General features: G+C 39.3%; 1 protein-coding gene across 5 annotated transcripts in view; it reads left to right on the top strand.

Annotated features, from left to right (window-relative positions):
- Positions 1-18,009, top strand: part of LOC108964938 (broad-complex core protein isoforms 1/2/3/4/5) — a 61,261-nt gene that overhangs the window by 31,070 nt on the left and 12,182 nt on the right. For 2 of the 5 annotated variants that reach the window (XR_001993061.1, XM_018926984.1), the window contains exons 3-7: positions 635-823; positions 898-1,309; positions 1,374-1,641; positions 1,705-1,847; positions 2,006-2,056. Coding sequence is in view for 4 of the 5 variants with exons in the window: in XM_018926984.1 (XP_018782529.1) it covers positions 635-823; positions 898-1,309; positions 1,374-1,641; positions 1,705-1,847; positions 2,006-2,056 (1,063 nt within the window). In the remaining variant the exon portion in view is untranslated. Of the gene's footprint in view, positions 1-634; positions 824-897; positions 1,310-1,373; positions 1,642-1,704; positions 1,848-2,005; positions 2,057-9,133; positions 11,678-12,657; positions 16,619-18,009 lie in introns of those variants that run through there. The other 3 variants (XM_018926981.1, XM_018926983.1, XM_018926982.1) reach the window with 3 other exon arrangements.

Below are 18,009 nucleotides of genomic sequence, written 5' to 3'. Positions count from 1 at the left end.
ACCACCGGACCGACGGCCCCTCGTGTTCACCTCTGCTTGCCTCGGATTACGCTGTCGTCACACAATCGTTACAAACGCTGCCAATGGCAGAAGCAAAAAGCAAAGCACATTAGTGATCGCACACAGGCGCATTATGCTCACATGCCTTTACATATATATGTACATATGTGTGTGTTCATCGTTAAGCAAACAGGCCACGCACAAATCAGGTACTTCAGCTTTTTTGCATTGTTGTTGCGCCATGACCATGAAGTGCTGTATACTCACGCACACAATCGCAGGTTTGTGCATTTCAAAACTACTTCAAAACGCGCCAATTGAATAAAAGCACATAAACTCACTCCAATTGAGGGGTTATACATATGTAGTATGAATATGTGTATATATATACATGCCATCTACATATGTAGCTGTCTACTGCGATTAATTGTGCGTCGCACTTCACAAGCATTTGCCAACTTCAAATCAATGCGGCTGTCATACACTAATGATGAATGCGCAGGTCTTGCCTTGAAGTATCCACAAACCACTCCCACTTTACTAGTTTCTATAATACCTTACAACTGACACTCATAAACTGATTGAGTGTGACATTGTACATTCATTAATTTCCCATTTTCTTTGTCTGTTTCAGAGTACACCTTGCAAGCATCCAGTGATCCTGCTCCAGGATGTCAACTTTCTCGATCTACACTCGTTGGTGGAATTCATTTATCACGGTGAGGTTAACGTGCATCAAAAGTCTTTGCAGTCCTTCCTTAAGACGGCAGAGGTACTTCGAGTCTCGGGTCTCACACAACAGCAGGCCGAGGAAACCCATAGTGTAAGTAGACATAATCAAGTGACAAAGGTGATTATTAACTTTTTCACAAAAACATTTCTGCTTGCATCCCACAGCAATTAGCTCAAATACAAAATCTGGCGAATGCCGCTAATGCCACACGCACTCCACTTAACTCACACCACACATTGCTCGATGAGCCGCCGCTATACCCACGCAACAGCGGCTCACCACCGCCACCCCCACCATCCCAACAGCTGCCATTGGCATCCACACACATCAACAGCCAGTTGTTTAAGCGCAGCATGGCCATGCTACGTCGCGAGAGGAACAACTCCACACCATCGGCCGAGGACTCGAATAATGCCATGAAACGTCTGCGTGGACCGGACAACGGCTTGCCGTCTAGCAACAACAATAGTCCCGAAATTGTACATCAACGCAGCGCATCACCGCAATTGACACCGGCTGATTTCTCTACCATAAAGCACAATAATAACAACACACCGCCGCTGAAGGAAGACAAACGTAAGTCTGTGGTTCAGAGTGTAATAGAATTGAGATGAAGTCTAACAAAACTTATAATTTTTAGGTAATGGACCAACTGGTAATAACGGCAATAGTGGCAATGGCAACTCGGACACTGGCAATGGAAACGGTATCGCAAATAATGACAAAGTGAGCGGTAGCTTAACATCCTCGCCGCTAACACGCACCGTCGACGATGTCAAATCGGAACCCATGGAACTGGTATGCTCGAATAACAATCCGACAGTAGTCGATGAGCACAGTAACGACTCGACTGGTGAGCATGAAGCGAACCGATCTAGCAGCGGTGATGGCGGCAAAGGTTCTTTGAGGTGAGTAAAAGCGGTGACAGCGACTTCTACTAACTAGAAACTAATCGGCAATATATATAACAGTTCGGGAAACGATGAGGAGATTGATAACAATATGCCAACACATCCTCCACCCCCATATCTGATGTCACCGGCAGAGAGCAAATTATTTTCACCGGCCGCCTTCAATTTTCCCATGAGCGGTCTAGATCCTGCCACGTTAGCTGGTAAGTGAATGCACTAGAGCTTTCACACCATTCGAAAGCTTAACTTGCACAAAAGCTCAATCTGGTGCTGTGAAGCTTTTAAGGTCGAACTAAAGAACATTCCTTTCGGAGTTGTAGATTTTGCAGAAATTTCAAAATTCTTTACCTTTCACTTTCAGGTTTTAACTCGCAACTACAGTCAGCCGCCGAAATATCAGTTTCTCCGCAAGGTGAGTACGCCGCTTCCATACATACTACTACTCGCTCTTTCCGAACATTTCAATTCAAATTCATTCCTTTACATTTTTACATCAAATGCAAATATTAATTAATTAATTATGTTTTATTACATTTATAACTACGGAAAATTTTTGAGAAAATTGCAATAACCCATAAAATTCTTTTACATGATAATTACAGTTAATTTTTTTCATTAATTTAACTTTTGGTTTATTTATTTAATTTAAACCGACTTTGTGAGGAAAACTCGAAAGAGACTAGGGAATCAGAAAAAAAAAAAAATAGAAATAATTCGAAAACTTCCGAAATATGTAGAAAAAATAGAAATATATAAATATTATATAAAAATGCCTGGAACGCAGTGGCAAAGGAAGAAATATGAAGACTTTTTCTAAATTTTAACGTGGCTACACGCTTCATTAATGCACCAATTCATCTCGTAGACTTTTAATGGATTTTCAATGCACATCTCCTAACAATTTCACTACTAATTTAAGCACTCTCTCGATGGAAGTGAATGCAAAGTGAATTTGTTCGCCATAACTCATCGCTTTGGTGTTTAATTTCCACATGCATACATACCCACTATACATGCCACAGCATATGTAGAAACAGTTCCAAATGCCTCGAGCACACACTCACATTTACTGTATGAGATTCATCAGTTATTTGGTGCACCGCTTCTGGAGCACTGCGTTCACCGGTATTTTCCATCGGTTTCCAGCACTTTGAACTAAAAATAGATACATTTCATGAATTAAGATCATCTAAGTCGCTAAGTATTTGGTTGGTAAATGAGAAGAAAAAGAGAATTACGTAAGCAGCAGAAAATTTCTTTCTTGTTTGATTGTTTCGATGGTAAATACTCATTTCATTTGAATCCCCTTCATGAGCGTAGAATGGTAGAAGGACCATAGAGCGTAGAGTCAATAATTAGTATTTAAAAATATATAACTGAAACAATGTGAAAGTGAAGAAGAGGAAGAGAAGCGAATACAAACGCGTTTGAAAAATTCCCGAAATCCACCATTACAATATAGATTAGCGCTGGCAAAGAACCGAGCAATCAGCTGACTGTGCTCGAATTAATTAACCGATGTGCCGCATTGCAATAACACAAACAAAACGCAAATCACAACAATAATAACCATAAGCGCCACATCGATGATGGCAATAACTGACAAACAACACTTCCGCACTTCAAATCTTAGCAGGCTGCCAACTGCTCCCGGCACCGCGCAATTCCCTAATATGCGCCGGAGTTGCTCCCAACGTATGCCACATGTGCGCCTTGCCACAGGCTCATCACTTATTTAGCGCGCACTTGCCGCTCATCACTCGCTAGCTTAGCGCGCCGGCAGACAAGCAGTCAGTCAACACGTGTTGATATCGCAACGGGCCGCCTGTCTGCTATCGCCTCCCGATTTCTAACAACTATCTGCTCCCATTTGCCATTGAGCGTGTGGAGAAATTTTAATTGATGCCTTTATGTTGCGGCCGACCTCAACAATTTGCCCCAACTGCGCGCGCGGCAGACACATGTGAGCGAGTGTGCGGCAATGCAAAAGTTTTGTCTATTTAAGTGAATGTGAAAATTTTGCCCGCCGCCACACAAGCAAACACAAGTGCGGTGCTGGTGAAAGTGTAAAATAGAGATTACGCATGTTTTATGCGCGTGCGTGCGTGTGTATGTGTGTTCGTTGCTGTGGCTTGCGGCTACTGCAGCTTTGCGCTTTACGCTTCACACTTGCCACACACTGGCAGCCGATTGGAGCAGACTTGTGGCGTATGTGGCGTATGTGGCGTCAGCATTTGCTTTTATGTCTGCGTTAATCGGCGCAAAAGTGTTTAACTTCAATTTTGATTAGCTAAGCACACACAAGCGCACGCATACAATATTTCAAAGTGTTCGCACCAATTTTATTGCATACACACAGGCGTTTTAACGACTAATTAAGCTGTGGCAACGCAAAATAACTGCCGCGCAACAAGTTTCACACTTTCGGCGTATTTATTCAAGTTCATTTGTAGTTTATTTAGACACCAACTCACTTACGCACAATAGCGACACCAAAGCTGCACACATGTATGTGTGTGTTGCTGCCTGCTCGATAAGTGTTGTGTGTTGGGCTGTTCTCGTTGGTGTTCAAACGCCTCTGCTTCCAGTCCACTTCTTCGCTCATTCATCTACATTCATATGAGTCGTCTCCATGGTCATTTTACTATAAGGTTTAAAAAGTGTAAAAAACAGTCTTCACGAGACTTAAATAATGAGCCGTCCTCGTTGCATTCCGTTCACAAGAAGTATTAACGCCTGCCCTTGCATAACACGCGGTTCGCAACCTTTCCAAAAGCCTCTCCCAATGTCAACGCAAACGTTTGTAGGCTACGCGCGAGCAATAGAAAGATCAATATAAACAGAGTATGAAATTCGCAAACAAAATATTGAAATGTCAGCAAGTGTTCGAAATTCGCGGGAACATTTGCTTAGCAAAGCTGCTACGCTCAAGAGCGGCAGCACCGGCATAGAGTGAAAAGCCCAAATATATATTTTCCGTGATATTTGTTTTTGTGTGCTAATTTTGTATTCGTATTTTATGGCATATAAAGAAATGAAAATTTTCTCCTCTTACTTACTCATTCATATTCGTACGTGTCTAAGAGTAAATATAAATATATTTGTGATATTTTCGACATTTTTCGTTGTCTATGTTTTCGTTATATTACCAATTTTTTACTAACTGTAATTGCATACTTTTGTGTTCTGTACAAACATGCGCACACGCATACATACACACACACATATATTGTTTTGAATGTTTAGTTTCGCAACATTACACGTATTCCGCCTATTTTGTACTTCACTAGATTTACATACATAAATATTTGTTCGTATGAATTGAGCCGGCCAACAACAAGGCGCCAAATTAATTAGAGAAACTTTTGATTTAAGTAACTCCTTTTTATTTGTCGATGTTTGAACTGAAAAGCGTTTCTTCGCAGCCATGAGTCAAGTGTGTTTCAATTTTCGTTTGAAATAAGTGTGATAATTGTTACCATTTTGCTTTAAAATTCACACACACACACACACACATACAACCACACACTTTTAACTATTTACAATGGAAATTTCACGTCATGTATGTGTGTTTTAATCAGTATATAATTGCTATAGAAAACTATGTGTCAGCAGAGCGAACGCATTTTGATTTCGAAATTATTACAAATGCAATACTGATCGTTTGTTAACCCTTGGGCTATGCCTAAAAATATATACTTGTTATTCTAAATGTTTTGTTTGTTTAATTAATTAATGAGTGAAAAGTGAAGGGAAGGTGCGTGCCATAAGAAGCCACACTTCCCAGTAACACATACAGCTTTGTTGTACAGTGATCGCCTTTTGCGTTTCATACGTGTTTTTAATATTCAATATTTTACGTTTTTTCTTTTTTTTTTTTTACTTGCTTACAATCATCACTCATACAAATTTACGTTGTGATTTAATATCCCTAATAACTAACTCAAAGACATTAACTTGTGTTCGTCTGCAATAAATGTTATACATGTGTATAGGAAATACTTAAGAACATGCATACATATTCATGTGTGTGTATGGAGAACACTCGAACAGGTCGCACCTGAACCCCCCTAATGTGTGCAAATTGGCGCGCACTTACTTTCGTACGAATACAAGAGTGAGCACAGCATATAGAAACWACAAAAACAAAGGCAGGAACAAAATTATGTTTTTTTTTGTTTGTTATATAATTATTTTTTATTCAATTAAATTACTTGTTTGCAAAGTTATAAAGATTGGCTGTAAAGTGAAGCAAGCGTGTTAGAGTAAAAGACCAGCTAACCTCGCACTTTCTCCCCTCGACGCCCCAAACCGCCCCCAAACAATTGGCACTCTAAAATATTAGTCGATGCAAATTTYCTTGCTCAAAACCGTTAACCCCACGGCGGCGAACGAGAACAAACCAAATAATTGTTATTAACCACACAGCCCCGCAAACACGAACACACATACATAAGCCTATACACCTATATACAATATTAAAATAACTGCTTGGCAGCAATAAGCGCAGTTAACGCAAAAAAAACTAAATTATGCAACATTTGCTGTTGCAAGTGCAACCCCTCGAAGATCCACGTTCACACGCACTCACACTTGCTCTTTACTAACACACGCTCTCAGGGTCCATACCAATTCACTAACCCACTCATGCACCCACTCTTTACCACTCACACAAGCACACACACAATTAACCACACCAACGAATGCGTTTCCAACATTCCCACACATCACACCGAGCGCTTGCTTTAACCTCCAAACTAACCACTACAAGAATAATAACAACAATAACACACAAGTAACAGCAAATTAAGAGGAAAGCCATGTGCCACACTACTTTACTAATCATATGTTGCGCTTAATTGGATAACTAATCATGAAGCCGAGATTATGAAGTACAAAAACAAAGCATTTACTTCTTATCAAGACACACAGGCAAAGAAATAGAAACACCCACACAAAAACAAAGTACATATTATTTAAGCTATGGACATAATTACATAAACACGCATACATACATATATGATTGGTGGAGTTAAGAGATATATATTTTCTGTAGATTTAAGTTTCGAAATTCCCACGACAAAATTGTAAAAATTAAATTTTAAGTTATCATTAAGTATTTGCATTTCGAATTGGAAGCTATTGTACACACCAAAGGATTAAATTTAAGCGAAAATCACAAGCAAACTCACAAAATTGAAATTGTTCAAGTAAACACAACCACAAAGAAAACAATCAAAATTGAGCAAAATTAGCATCAAACTATTTGAAAAAATTTGCATGGGAATCAATTCAGAATAACGCAAGATTTAACTGTAAAAACTTTACGCCCTTTCAACGAAACACAGACAGACGGACTCACGCGCTTCAACTTGACGCGGATTCAGTTTTGAAAGCGAGGTGTCTCTTTGACACAGAACGAGCGAAAAACGAACTCTCACGAAATAAATACCCTTAGGGTGTGTTCACTCGTCCAGCGTTGAGCGCGAGTTGCGCAATCGCAATCGCAATCGCAATCTTTTCCAAATTTCCGAACTTTACTTCAAAACAAATTATATTGTCTTAAGTTATGTCTTATCCTTTTATATTTTCTATTGGCTAGTCATGTAAGGCTTACAACAACAACTATTATTATATTAAAAACAAACACACACTATTAAGTACCGAAAACCAAGCGCAATAATATCAGTATTAATTGATTTATGGACACTTTGGTAGGAGGACAATTTTAAATTTACACTAAAACGAGGCAAAACCACAAATAATGTCAAAAATAACCAACAACAACATAAGTAGAACAACCGAACTTCGCGAATGTTCTACTCACACTGTACGCCAAAGCTGAACGTACACTAACAAATTCGGCAAGAAATTGATCGCGCCACCGAATAGTCAATCGGCAGTGGAATTGAAAACGAAATAATTTGGTAGCCAAATGTTGGACGAGCTTTGATGCGTCAACATTGTACTTTTGGTATTCGAAATCATATTCGGTATTTATTGGTAATTTTTTCTTGGAACAAAAATTGTAATTCCTAGGACTGCATAATATTCATATCAGCTTCATGTTTGTAAATTGTAATGTAAAATAAGTAGCTAATTTGAAGTCGTAAATCGAAAGCACCCAACTTCCTGCCCCTAGCCCCCGACCCCACAAGCACCCGCATTCCCACTCAATCCAAATTAAAAAAGATTAAAAAAACACACACGATTCAGAAGGAGAACTATGCAAACTAAATTTAACCGAATGCAAAATAGTTTCAACTCAACCGCCCCGCCAAATCCCAAGTGGTTTTGAATATTTTAATTAATTTATGTTACCCACTGAATCGCAGGAAATATGAAGCATTGTCGAAGCCATGCTACCCACACGTATCTATTTGAAGAAGTAACTTAAGGTGATTGCCACCAGTTGCCCAATCCAAACTCCACTACACACACAATGGTGATGGTGTTGAACACATACACACGCTACACGAAATACCACTTATTAACAAAAATTGAGAAAAAAATAAAATATAATTCCACCCCTTCTTTTAAATTGCACCAGCCAATGAGTTAAGCACAAATGCAAAATATAATATAAAACTGAAAATGAAAATGAGAGTCTGATTAAAGATCTGATTTACACGAAAACGTAAAATTTAGTAACGGTGAAATTTCAAAACAGATTTCATGTAAAATATAAATATGGCCTTGACTCAGTACAATTGTAATAGCGACGAGCACGAAAAAACAGATTCAAGTGAAATTAAGTTCGAAGTACAGTTGACACTCGATAAGCGTGAACTGCAACAAATTTGCACACCCCTTCCTGTCACCCACTCCCCGTAGGCTCGAGTTAAGGAATGCAAACAATCAAAGAAGAAATAAATTTGTCCACCTTTACTCAGTGGTCGGCACAGCACAGCATTTCATAGCTTACAAGCAAATACAACATTAGTCTTTATAAATTAGAATGAAGAATTCTCAAAAGAATTTAAAATAAATAAATAAATCCAAAGTTAAATTTCGTAGCCGTAACGGCGGTGGCTTGCGTAATGTCCTGAATCCGCCACCTGTAAAAGCGAAACTCAAAAGAGAAGAGCAAAGAATTCAAAGCGAAAATATGAGAGAAATTGTCATAGAGAATCGTTTGATTTTCAGTCGAAATTCCATTCGTTTTCTCCTAAATTTGTTAAAGATTATTCGTAGTTACCGTTACCGTTACTGTTACCATTAGTTTATTCTTCCAATCGTTAATACCTAACTCGCTGAACTGACTGTTGTCTTTTGGGCTAATCCAACGTTTTATGACTTTCTTCCACATTGTCGTCAGGTCAACTGACGGCAAATTCCACTTCTACAACAAACCTATGCCACAAATCTATTTACTACAACAACATGCTCAACTGTAAAATCACCAACAACTATGCCGACCATCGCTACACCGAATCAAATGCAAATGCTCGCGCACTGAATTGCGATAACCCCCCCTTTGACCGGTCAGCAGCCTCAAGTATCTGTGGCCTTAACCTCACTACATTCACCGCCAACTGCAGTGTCTCGAACAATGGCAATGGTAGCGGTGCCGCCAATTGCAGCAGCAACAGTGCCAGCGGCAGCACCTCGAGCAACAATACATCCAACCTCTTGCCCGCCGCGCTCATGCAAGCCAATTCCCAGCACGAACACCATCGTCACCACCACCACCATCAGCAGCAGCATCAACACGGCCAGAACTCTGGCAGCAATCCCGGCAATGGTTGCAACAACGGCAACGCCGTCCAGCAGTCACAAATGTTCGTCGCTGCCGCTGCAGCTGCGGCTATGGCCAACATGGCCGCAGCGTCCAGCAGCGCGGCTGCCAACACCTCCGCCGGTAGTCTGAACACTTCGGGCGTCGGAGGCGGCGGCGGTGGCGGCGCTGACGAATTTCGCTGCGATCCGTGCAACAAAAATCTGTCATCTCTGACCCGCCTCAAGCGCCACATACAGAACGTGCACATGCGTCCGACCAAAGAACCCGTCTGCAACATCTGTAAGCGTGTCTACAGTTCGTTGAACAGTCTACGCAATCACAAGAGCATCTACCATCGCAACCTGAAGCAGCCGAAGCAAGAGACCATCGGCGGCGCTGATATGGCCCAGTCACCAGGCTTAGCCAGCGTGGCCGTGATGCACAACTCCTACTATGCGCCGGTGAACCATCGCTCATCCTCATAGGGTTTCATGTACTTTGACTACCTGACCAATATAAATTTTTAAACGAACGCAGAAGGCGGGTGCCTGCAACCAGCGCCTCATTTTGTAGACGTTAGAAGCAGGTGTGGTGAAATTGTTATGTTTTCAGGTGCTCGTTAATATTTAGCCTATGTTAAATAAGTGAATAAGTAGAATTAGAACACGTTCAGGCGCAGACGCGACCGGAACTAAATAGTACATGCATACCTCCACGTATTCAGACACATGTGGCATATGCTGCAGTGGGGTATGTCCGACGGGATAAATAGAAAACAAGAAGTGAAACTGTAGAMGAGGGAAAGTTAAAATATATGTAGTCATAGTAAGCAAGACGTCTCGCGGGGCACAGTTCCCCTACCAACAAGAAGCGCGCATTATTTTGATAATTGTAAACAAAGGTGCGTACCCTGAAATGGCTTTAATGTTCTCAAACTTACAACAGAAGTAACGCCTTAGATATTTTTAATCCGCCTATTTGCTATGAATTTTGTACATTGAAAGGAAAAGCAAAGCAAAAAGCTAAAATAGAAATCATAGATTTAATGCAAAACTTAAGTATGTATAATGCACGTCCACAAAAATCACATACAAAGGCCGACCGACCGACCGACCGATCGATCTACGAAGTGAAAGGGATGTACTACGAATGTAGGTGGAAATTAACGGTATAACGATAACATGTAAATACTTTATACAATATATGTTTGTCATTGACTATTTTATATTCGACTAGGCTTAGGCACTTTAAGCGATCGAGATACTTTTTACTTCAGTTGTGTTCGTTTTTAATAAAATCGTATACTAATAAATATATTTATATACATATACATACACATATATATATATATATTAACGTATTGTTAATCTAGTATTAATTAGCAAATAAAGAGTTTTGTTTAAAATCATACATACGTACATACCATTACTAGCTAACTTAGAATGTTACCACATGTTTTCAATATCAACTTAAAATACTAAAATTAAATATTTTGAAACTGCGCTTGAAAACCACTATAAACCACAACTATAATTATGGATGTTGCAAGTACATTGTATGTAACAGGTATGTTGAAAATACACAATGAGTCCATCCAAGTCGCAACCGAGCGTATTTAGCATTTGCATATGTATGTATTGGTATATAATATGGGAGTATGTGTGTCTTCGCTATCACAATCGTGTGTGGTCGTGTTGGAACCAATTGGTATACAAATCTGCCAAGCAGCCTTTCGCGCCGAGGGCCGCTAAGCAATCCCAGTTCAGTTTGCAATCAAATCGAAACACATTTCTCATTATCATCTAACACAAACGAGCTATCAAAACATATATCAAAAAGAATAATTGGTTTAAAAGTAAAACAACATTTTTTATTTTTTTTTTTATTTGAAAATTCATTTTTAAATTTAAGAACTGAAATTTATTTAAAATCGAAATACAAAATTACTAGCAATTTTAAGAGAAACTCGAAATTTGTCAACTACTTCATCACCCTACCCTGCACCTCACCCCCAACCCCCCCACATCCTTAGACCCAAGTGCCTTCTACTGCTGTTACTACTACTACAACAACAACTGTTACTACCACGCCCTCATTCGCCATCCAGCCGCCCTGCTTCCGGTTCAACCGGTCGGCTAGGGGTCACAGGTTGGTGAGCTCCCCTTAACCTTTACAAAAAAAGAGGAAGAAAACTAAATTGTATCAAAAAATATAAAGGAAAAAGAAGCATCAAAAGAGACACTAGTGACAAATAACAATAAAAGCTTAAAAAAGAGAGAAGTATTATGAGAAAAAATAAAAACAAATATCGCAGAAAACAAAAACTACAAATCAATCAGGCCAAAAATGTTTCAAAATTTCAAAAATTATTAAGTTACTTTACTGAAAAGTATCAAGTGAAAAAAAAACAATGCAAAATTCAGACGCCAACAGCGTTTTCGATGATTTCCGACGCCGACTCAAACACTTTTTGTTTGACTTACGTTTTTTATTTCGAAATTCCAACACGCGCTGCAATGCAACGAAATCAAAGAAAGAACGAAAAACTGATCAACACAATTATAGCAATTGGTTCCAATGGCATTAGGACTCGGCAATCCACCACCAGATAGCGACCAACGTACAATCAATGCATGAGGACCAAGCGCAGCTTCTGACTGTGGAGTGATCTTCCCAACGGTTTGCTCCTCGGTTGATGATGCGCTTCGTTTGCATGCATAGTGCGTCGAGTCCTGGTTATGGTATATTCACCTGAGCGAGCGAATGCTGAAAACCAATCAACGATTTAGTCGTACATCGGTTTTTGTTGTGTAAAAGAAAACACGAACTGCATCTCTGAATATGGTAAATTGCCTTTCAACAGGAACAGTAACAACAATAGAAATCATGCGATCGAAGTTTTCATTAAAATTTCACGAAGATTGATTTACCAAGTAAAAATTATGATACATTTTTGAGCCTGGATTTGTTAGTGTACCAAGACATTCACTGAAAGTAGACACTAATCACTCACGCGAAAACTCGTGAATTACACAACACAGAAACAAAAAAAAAATAAAAATTAACACGAGACACTAAAGACAGACAGAACGGTTCTCCACCGCGACAAAAAACTGATAAACAAACTAAACATTAATGCAGAACAATCGAACAGAACAGAATACTAAAATCAAACCAAAACAAACATACAAGAAAATAACTAAAAAAAAAAACAAAAAAAAAATCGAAAACTGATAGCAAGCAAACAAAGTCACTATTGTCTCTTTTTTCTTCTCTTCCTATATGTCATATAGGTGGAAGCACCAACCTGCTTGGCGGCGTTATAATACCCGGTGGCAGTCCCAATACAAGTAGTAGTAGCAACCAAAAACTGCAACATGAACATCTCCACCATTCCACCACCACCACCACTATCACAACCACAGCCACCACAAGCTCCGCTCATCAGTTCCACCACCACCATCATCAGCAGCAACAACACCACCAACACCTTCATCATCACCACCAACAACAGGAAGCGTCATCTCCGCACCACCAACAGCAATTGCTTCCCCAGCATTTGCGCGGTGACCGAGATTCAGACCGTTCGAACACCGACTGCAGCCCGCACTCACCAATCCACCGAATGCCGAAGCGACCGGCCAGTGAGCAGCCACATCACACACAATCCCACCTCTCGACGGCATCCTCCCCGTCAGATGTGATTGCGTCCACACCACCGCCATTGCCAGCACCGCAGCACATGAAACCACCGTCACCGCATCACTCCCACCAGCATCCGCATTTTGGCCACCAACAACTGCCACTAGGCATGTTGCCATCACACCATCTACACGCACATCACGAACTAAGCGCGTCCTCGCACCACCACCATCACTTGTCGCGCACCGGTTCACCTCTGGACCATCACCATCTACTACACCATCGACGCTCCTCGCTCTCACCCTCGCCCACCGGTCGCGGTTCTAGCGGATCCGCAGCAGGTATACTCTCCTCGACGCGTGGCGGCGATATGGTGGGCGGAAGCAGTCGGCTGCTCCTACCGCTGCCACTGAACGCTTGCCATCGCTGCGACGTATGCGGCAAATTGCTCAGCACAAAGTTGACGCTGAAGCGGCACAAGGAACAACAACATTTGCAGCCGCTCAACAATGCCGTTTGCAATTTATGCCATAAAGTCTTTCGCACGTTGAATAGTCTCAACAACCACAAGAGCATCTATCATCGCCGTCAGAAAAACCACCACTCCTACTTTCATCATAGCGCGGTGGGCGGCGGTGTGAGCGGAAGTCCTAGTAGCCGACTGCATCAGTCGCTCAGCTCGCTGAGTGCCGCAGCAGTTGCCAATAATAGCGTCGGAGCGGGTGGCAACGGCAACGCAGTGGCAGCAGCAGCAGCGGCCGCTGCCGCAGCAGCCGAGTTATTACTCTCGCCAATAGTAGGCGCAGCAGCGGTGGCAGGTGGGGGTAGCGCCGGACCCGGAGTGCAGCTCTCACATAGCGGCCAGCAACAATCCTCACCCAATATGGTGAAGCCCTGCATGGACTTCTTATAAGATCAACATCATCTGCTGCAGCAGCTCTTCCACGTTGCTCTGAATGCTCCACAGCCGCCACCACCACCCTCGCTGTCTGCAAGCATGAGTCCGTTGTCCGCCATGGGGCAAGGCCCAATGCCGGTTACATCAATGGTTGATTTACAGTATGGTCATCAACTGCCGCCAACCGTTGACCTAACACAGATGGATCATTACGGTGGAGCTGGTAGGAGCAGCGACAGCAGTGGAGTGGTAGACCGAGGAGCGGACCGTTATGAGCGCATTAATCTGTTAGAGCACTAAGTAGCGCCAAAGCAGTAGATCAAGTTGTTTTACGGAAACTAAACATATTACCGACAACCAACTAAGCCGACCGACCGTACCGATCAAGTGATCGGAAGAAAAATGAGCAATAAAAACAAAAATGGAAACAAAAAGTTACCAAAAAAGTGAAAATGGAGCAGAGGCTCCAACTAAAAAGTTCGAAGCGCAGTGAGAGACCGACCGACCCTCCCACAGCGAAACGAGTTAAAGATTTTAGTATGAAAAAAATTACGGAACAAAAAACACTCAGAAACATGCAAAAAAACATTGATGAAGGAATTAACTAAGAAAACTGAATTGAAAAAAGCAAGAATGCAAAACTGTGATTTTTTACATCTCTTTTTTGAGTTTATGAACAAAATATTAAGATATAATTTTTCGATGTACAACATCAAGGACTCTAATATGTAAGCGAATGCACTGTGGACATATACATATTAATTTAATTTAAGCATAGAGATAACGGTTTGGTCCAGATGCCGAAGGCACGGAGTACTACACACACACACTCTGATAAGGACTAAGCGGACATTAGGTATTGATAAAGGTGGGACGTGACTTTTAGAAGTCCCTCTATGCTCTTTCATACCGTGTAACTTCTTGAAACAAACAAATACAAAACTGTGTGAATATCGGGGGTTGGGCGAAGATTGCAGACTGTTAGAGCAATTTTATTTTATTTTATTTTCGAATTCTGATTTTGATTATCAAACATATCGTTGGCTCACAGTTTTTGGGGTTTCAACTTGGCGCGCTCGGAGCAGTTGGACACACACACACAACGGCATGTGATTCGAATTCGAACCCGAAGCAAACTACTTTAATACATACAATGACATAAACAGCAACAACTAGCAACATACACACACACGTGCATAGAAACACAAAACATACACACATACATTTGTAGGTAGAATGATAATAATGAGATGTGCAATTTTTATTTGTTGACAATACAAATTTATTTAGTGTTACTACTATGTTTTCTCGTTACATATACATACATATATATATATATATAACTTCCTATGTATATGTATTGATGTACTAATTAATGTGTGTGAAAGGGGAACAAACGGAAGCAAGTAGTTATCAAGTATGGTAACCCACGAGTGCATCAGTGTGTCAGCCCCCTGAGGCTCCACAAAGCACCACCCACATACATATACATATATAAACTTACATACATACATACGCATTTGAAATGCGAACTATTCGATGGACTCATTTCGGTATAGTCATATGTACATATGTAAAGCCCTTGCAACAACATCAATTGTTACTGCAAATGTATAGGAATATGACTTGTAATAGTTTTGCATCTCCTTAAGGTTACAAATACATACGTACTTGCCTGTGCATATACATATGTATGTCAGAGCAAATGTAAAAACTAGATGTATACACACATACACATACACATATAAAATTCTTCATATAGCCAATAACATTTAAGCGTTTACCTATTACCAATATATACACACACACACACACACACAACTGTATATATACACACGCAACGACGCATATGTGTGTGGCTATGCGGAATATTCAAGATTCACATGCAGAGCATAGGATTTTCGAAGTTTTAAAGTAATTAGGCTAAGGATAGGTAGGGAGGGCATCTGCTGTACGGTAAGCACTCATACATATTTACACACACACGTAGTTATATAAAGAAGGGAAGGAGTAGAACTACATCTTTGTATATAGGCGATAATTAGATGGTATGTACACGCATACATATGTACATAACTGTGTATAAATATTAGCAACTTTATTTTTTTATGTTCTTAGGGACCTTTTCGAAAATTGGAGTATTAAAACAAATATTTTTTTAACAATTTTACAATTCATGGCGAAATCGTTAACTCACATGGGCCTTTTTCCACACTTGTTTCGTGTTTTTTGACGGAACTCAAAATTTTGAATTGACTGAGAAAGTTTAATTTTAGAAACTCTGATGCCAGAGTAGTTGTTGTCGATAAAAAATTTGTACTATTCGGGATAAGGGAGTTTCGTGTCAGCAGAAGCGAGAACTGATAGATTTAGGCAAATTATAAAAAACGGTTTTAAATCTCGTGCAAAAATTATTATTTTTTGTTCTGCTCTTGGGCAAGTTGATATACATACACTTTTTTGGTGTATGTATGTATACAATTCTATCGGTATTGTGAAATTTAGGACTAAAAATTGTGATTCGCGATTAATTGGCATGAAGGGCGTGTGGAGTGTGTGTGTGACACACAAACACACGCTTATATTGAATCAAAATTTTTGCGCTTAGCTATAGAAATTCGAGAAAATGAAGAAAGTAAACTAATAATTTTCATTTCATTTAAAGAAGACTGAGAATTGGCATTTCGAAAGAAGTAAAATTTAAAAACCAAAAATGATTTCACAAAATTTTTTTTTATTTTGTTTATGAAATTGTATATTTTGAGCGAAACAATGAAAAGAAATCGCTCGTAAATAATATTTGATACTTACCATATTTTGGAGGGACATTTTAGGAGCAAAATAAAGTGTGCAAAATTGATAATTTTATGAAAATTTACTTGAACCTTTAGTCGAACTCGAAATCAAGTAAATATCCATGTATTAAGTAAGCAAATTGATAGGCAGAAAAAATGAAATTTTATATTTAATTTTCGTACTAAATTTTAGAAAAAGAATACTAGGCATATTCTTGGAGGTGAAAGTCTGTTTTATTGTAACAATTTGATACCAAATTTTATTATTTACACAAAATCAAATATATTTTTTTATTTTTACTAAATTTAGTTTTTTATTATTACCATTGATTTACCACCTTTATCATGGCACTGGCCTAAGCGGCAGCGCTGTGAGGAGTTCAAAACTTGTTTATGCTTTATATACGGTATTTCTCGTTTATATTTACACACACACACACACATTAGGTTTTATATAGTTGACAACTGAAAAGTCCACATACGGTATGCGAGTAAGTGATTCGATCCACATGCATACCTATTTATGGGGTACCGTTAACTTTATTTCAGCATTTCTCGTTAGATATGCGTATATACTTAGTTTGAACTAAAGTGCTTTACTAACACACTTACGAATTAAATTCACTAATAAATATAGTTTAGAAAATTAATGTTTTATATAATATGCTTTACATACATACATAAATTCATATGCACATACGAGTATAATCATAATGCGTTTGTGCATATGTAGGAGTAGGAAAGGCATGACTCTGACTTTGTAAAAGAGGAAAGTGTATGAGAACGATATATAATATCCATTAAATAGCAAATAGAATTTTATAAAACCTGTAAAAAAGTGTATGTAATGAAACGAATATATATATACACACATATATATGTATATGATTAAAAGCTAAAACTAAAACTTGTACACAAAAGTCTCCAGAGCGTGACAAAAACAAAAAGCAAAATAAAGTTTATAGTTCATTACACATGTAAGTAACGTATGTAAGAGTAATTTTATTGTAAATACTTTAAATGCTTAATGTAATTAAAAGCAAGAGAAATAATGTTCGTTTGTTAATATGATTTTTTTTATTATTAAATGTCGTTTATATACAAACCAATACCAACATGCATAGATACATAATTACATACATACATACATACATATACTATACACTTGTACGTTCAACGTTTCTCAACTTGTGTCCTTTAACGTTAATTTCACACATAATACAGCGCAAACGTGAGCCACTGTAAGAGATTGAAACAAATAATATGTGAACGAAACATAAAGTACCACACCACCACATGTGGCACGCATA

This window comes from Bactrocera latifrons, unplaced genomic scaffold, assembly GCF_001853355.1.
Source record: "Bactrocera latifrons isolate USDA-ARS-PBARC rearing strain unplaced genomic scaffold, ASM185335v1 scaffold_130, whole genome shotgun sequence".
In the NCBI taxonomy this organism is placed as follows: Eukaryota; Metazoa; Arthropoda; class Insecta; order Diptera; family Tephritidae; genus Bactrocera; species Bactrocera latifrons.
The sequence above is the reverse complement of the archived record's forward strand: the minus strand, read 5'-3'. Positions and strand labels throughout refer to the sequence as shown.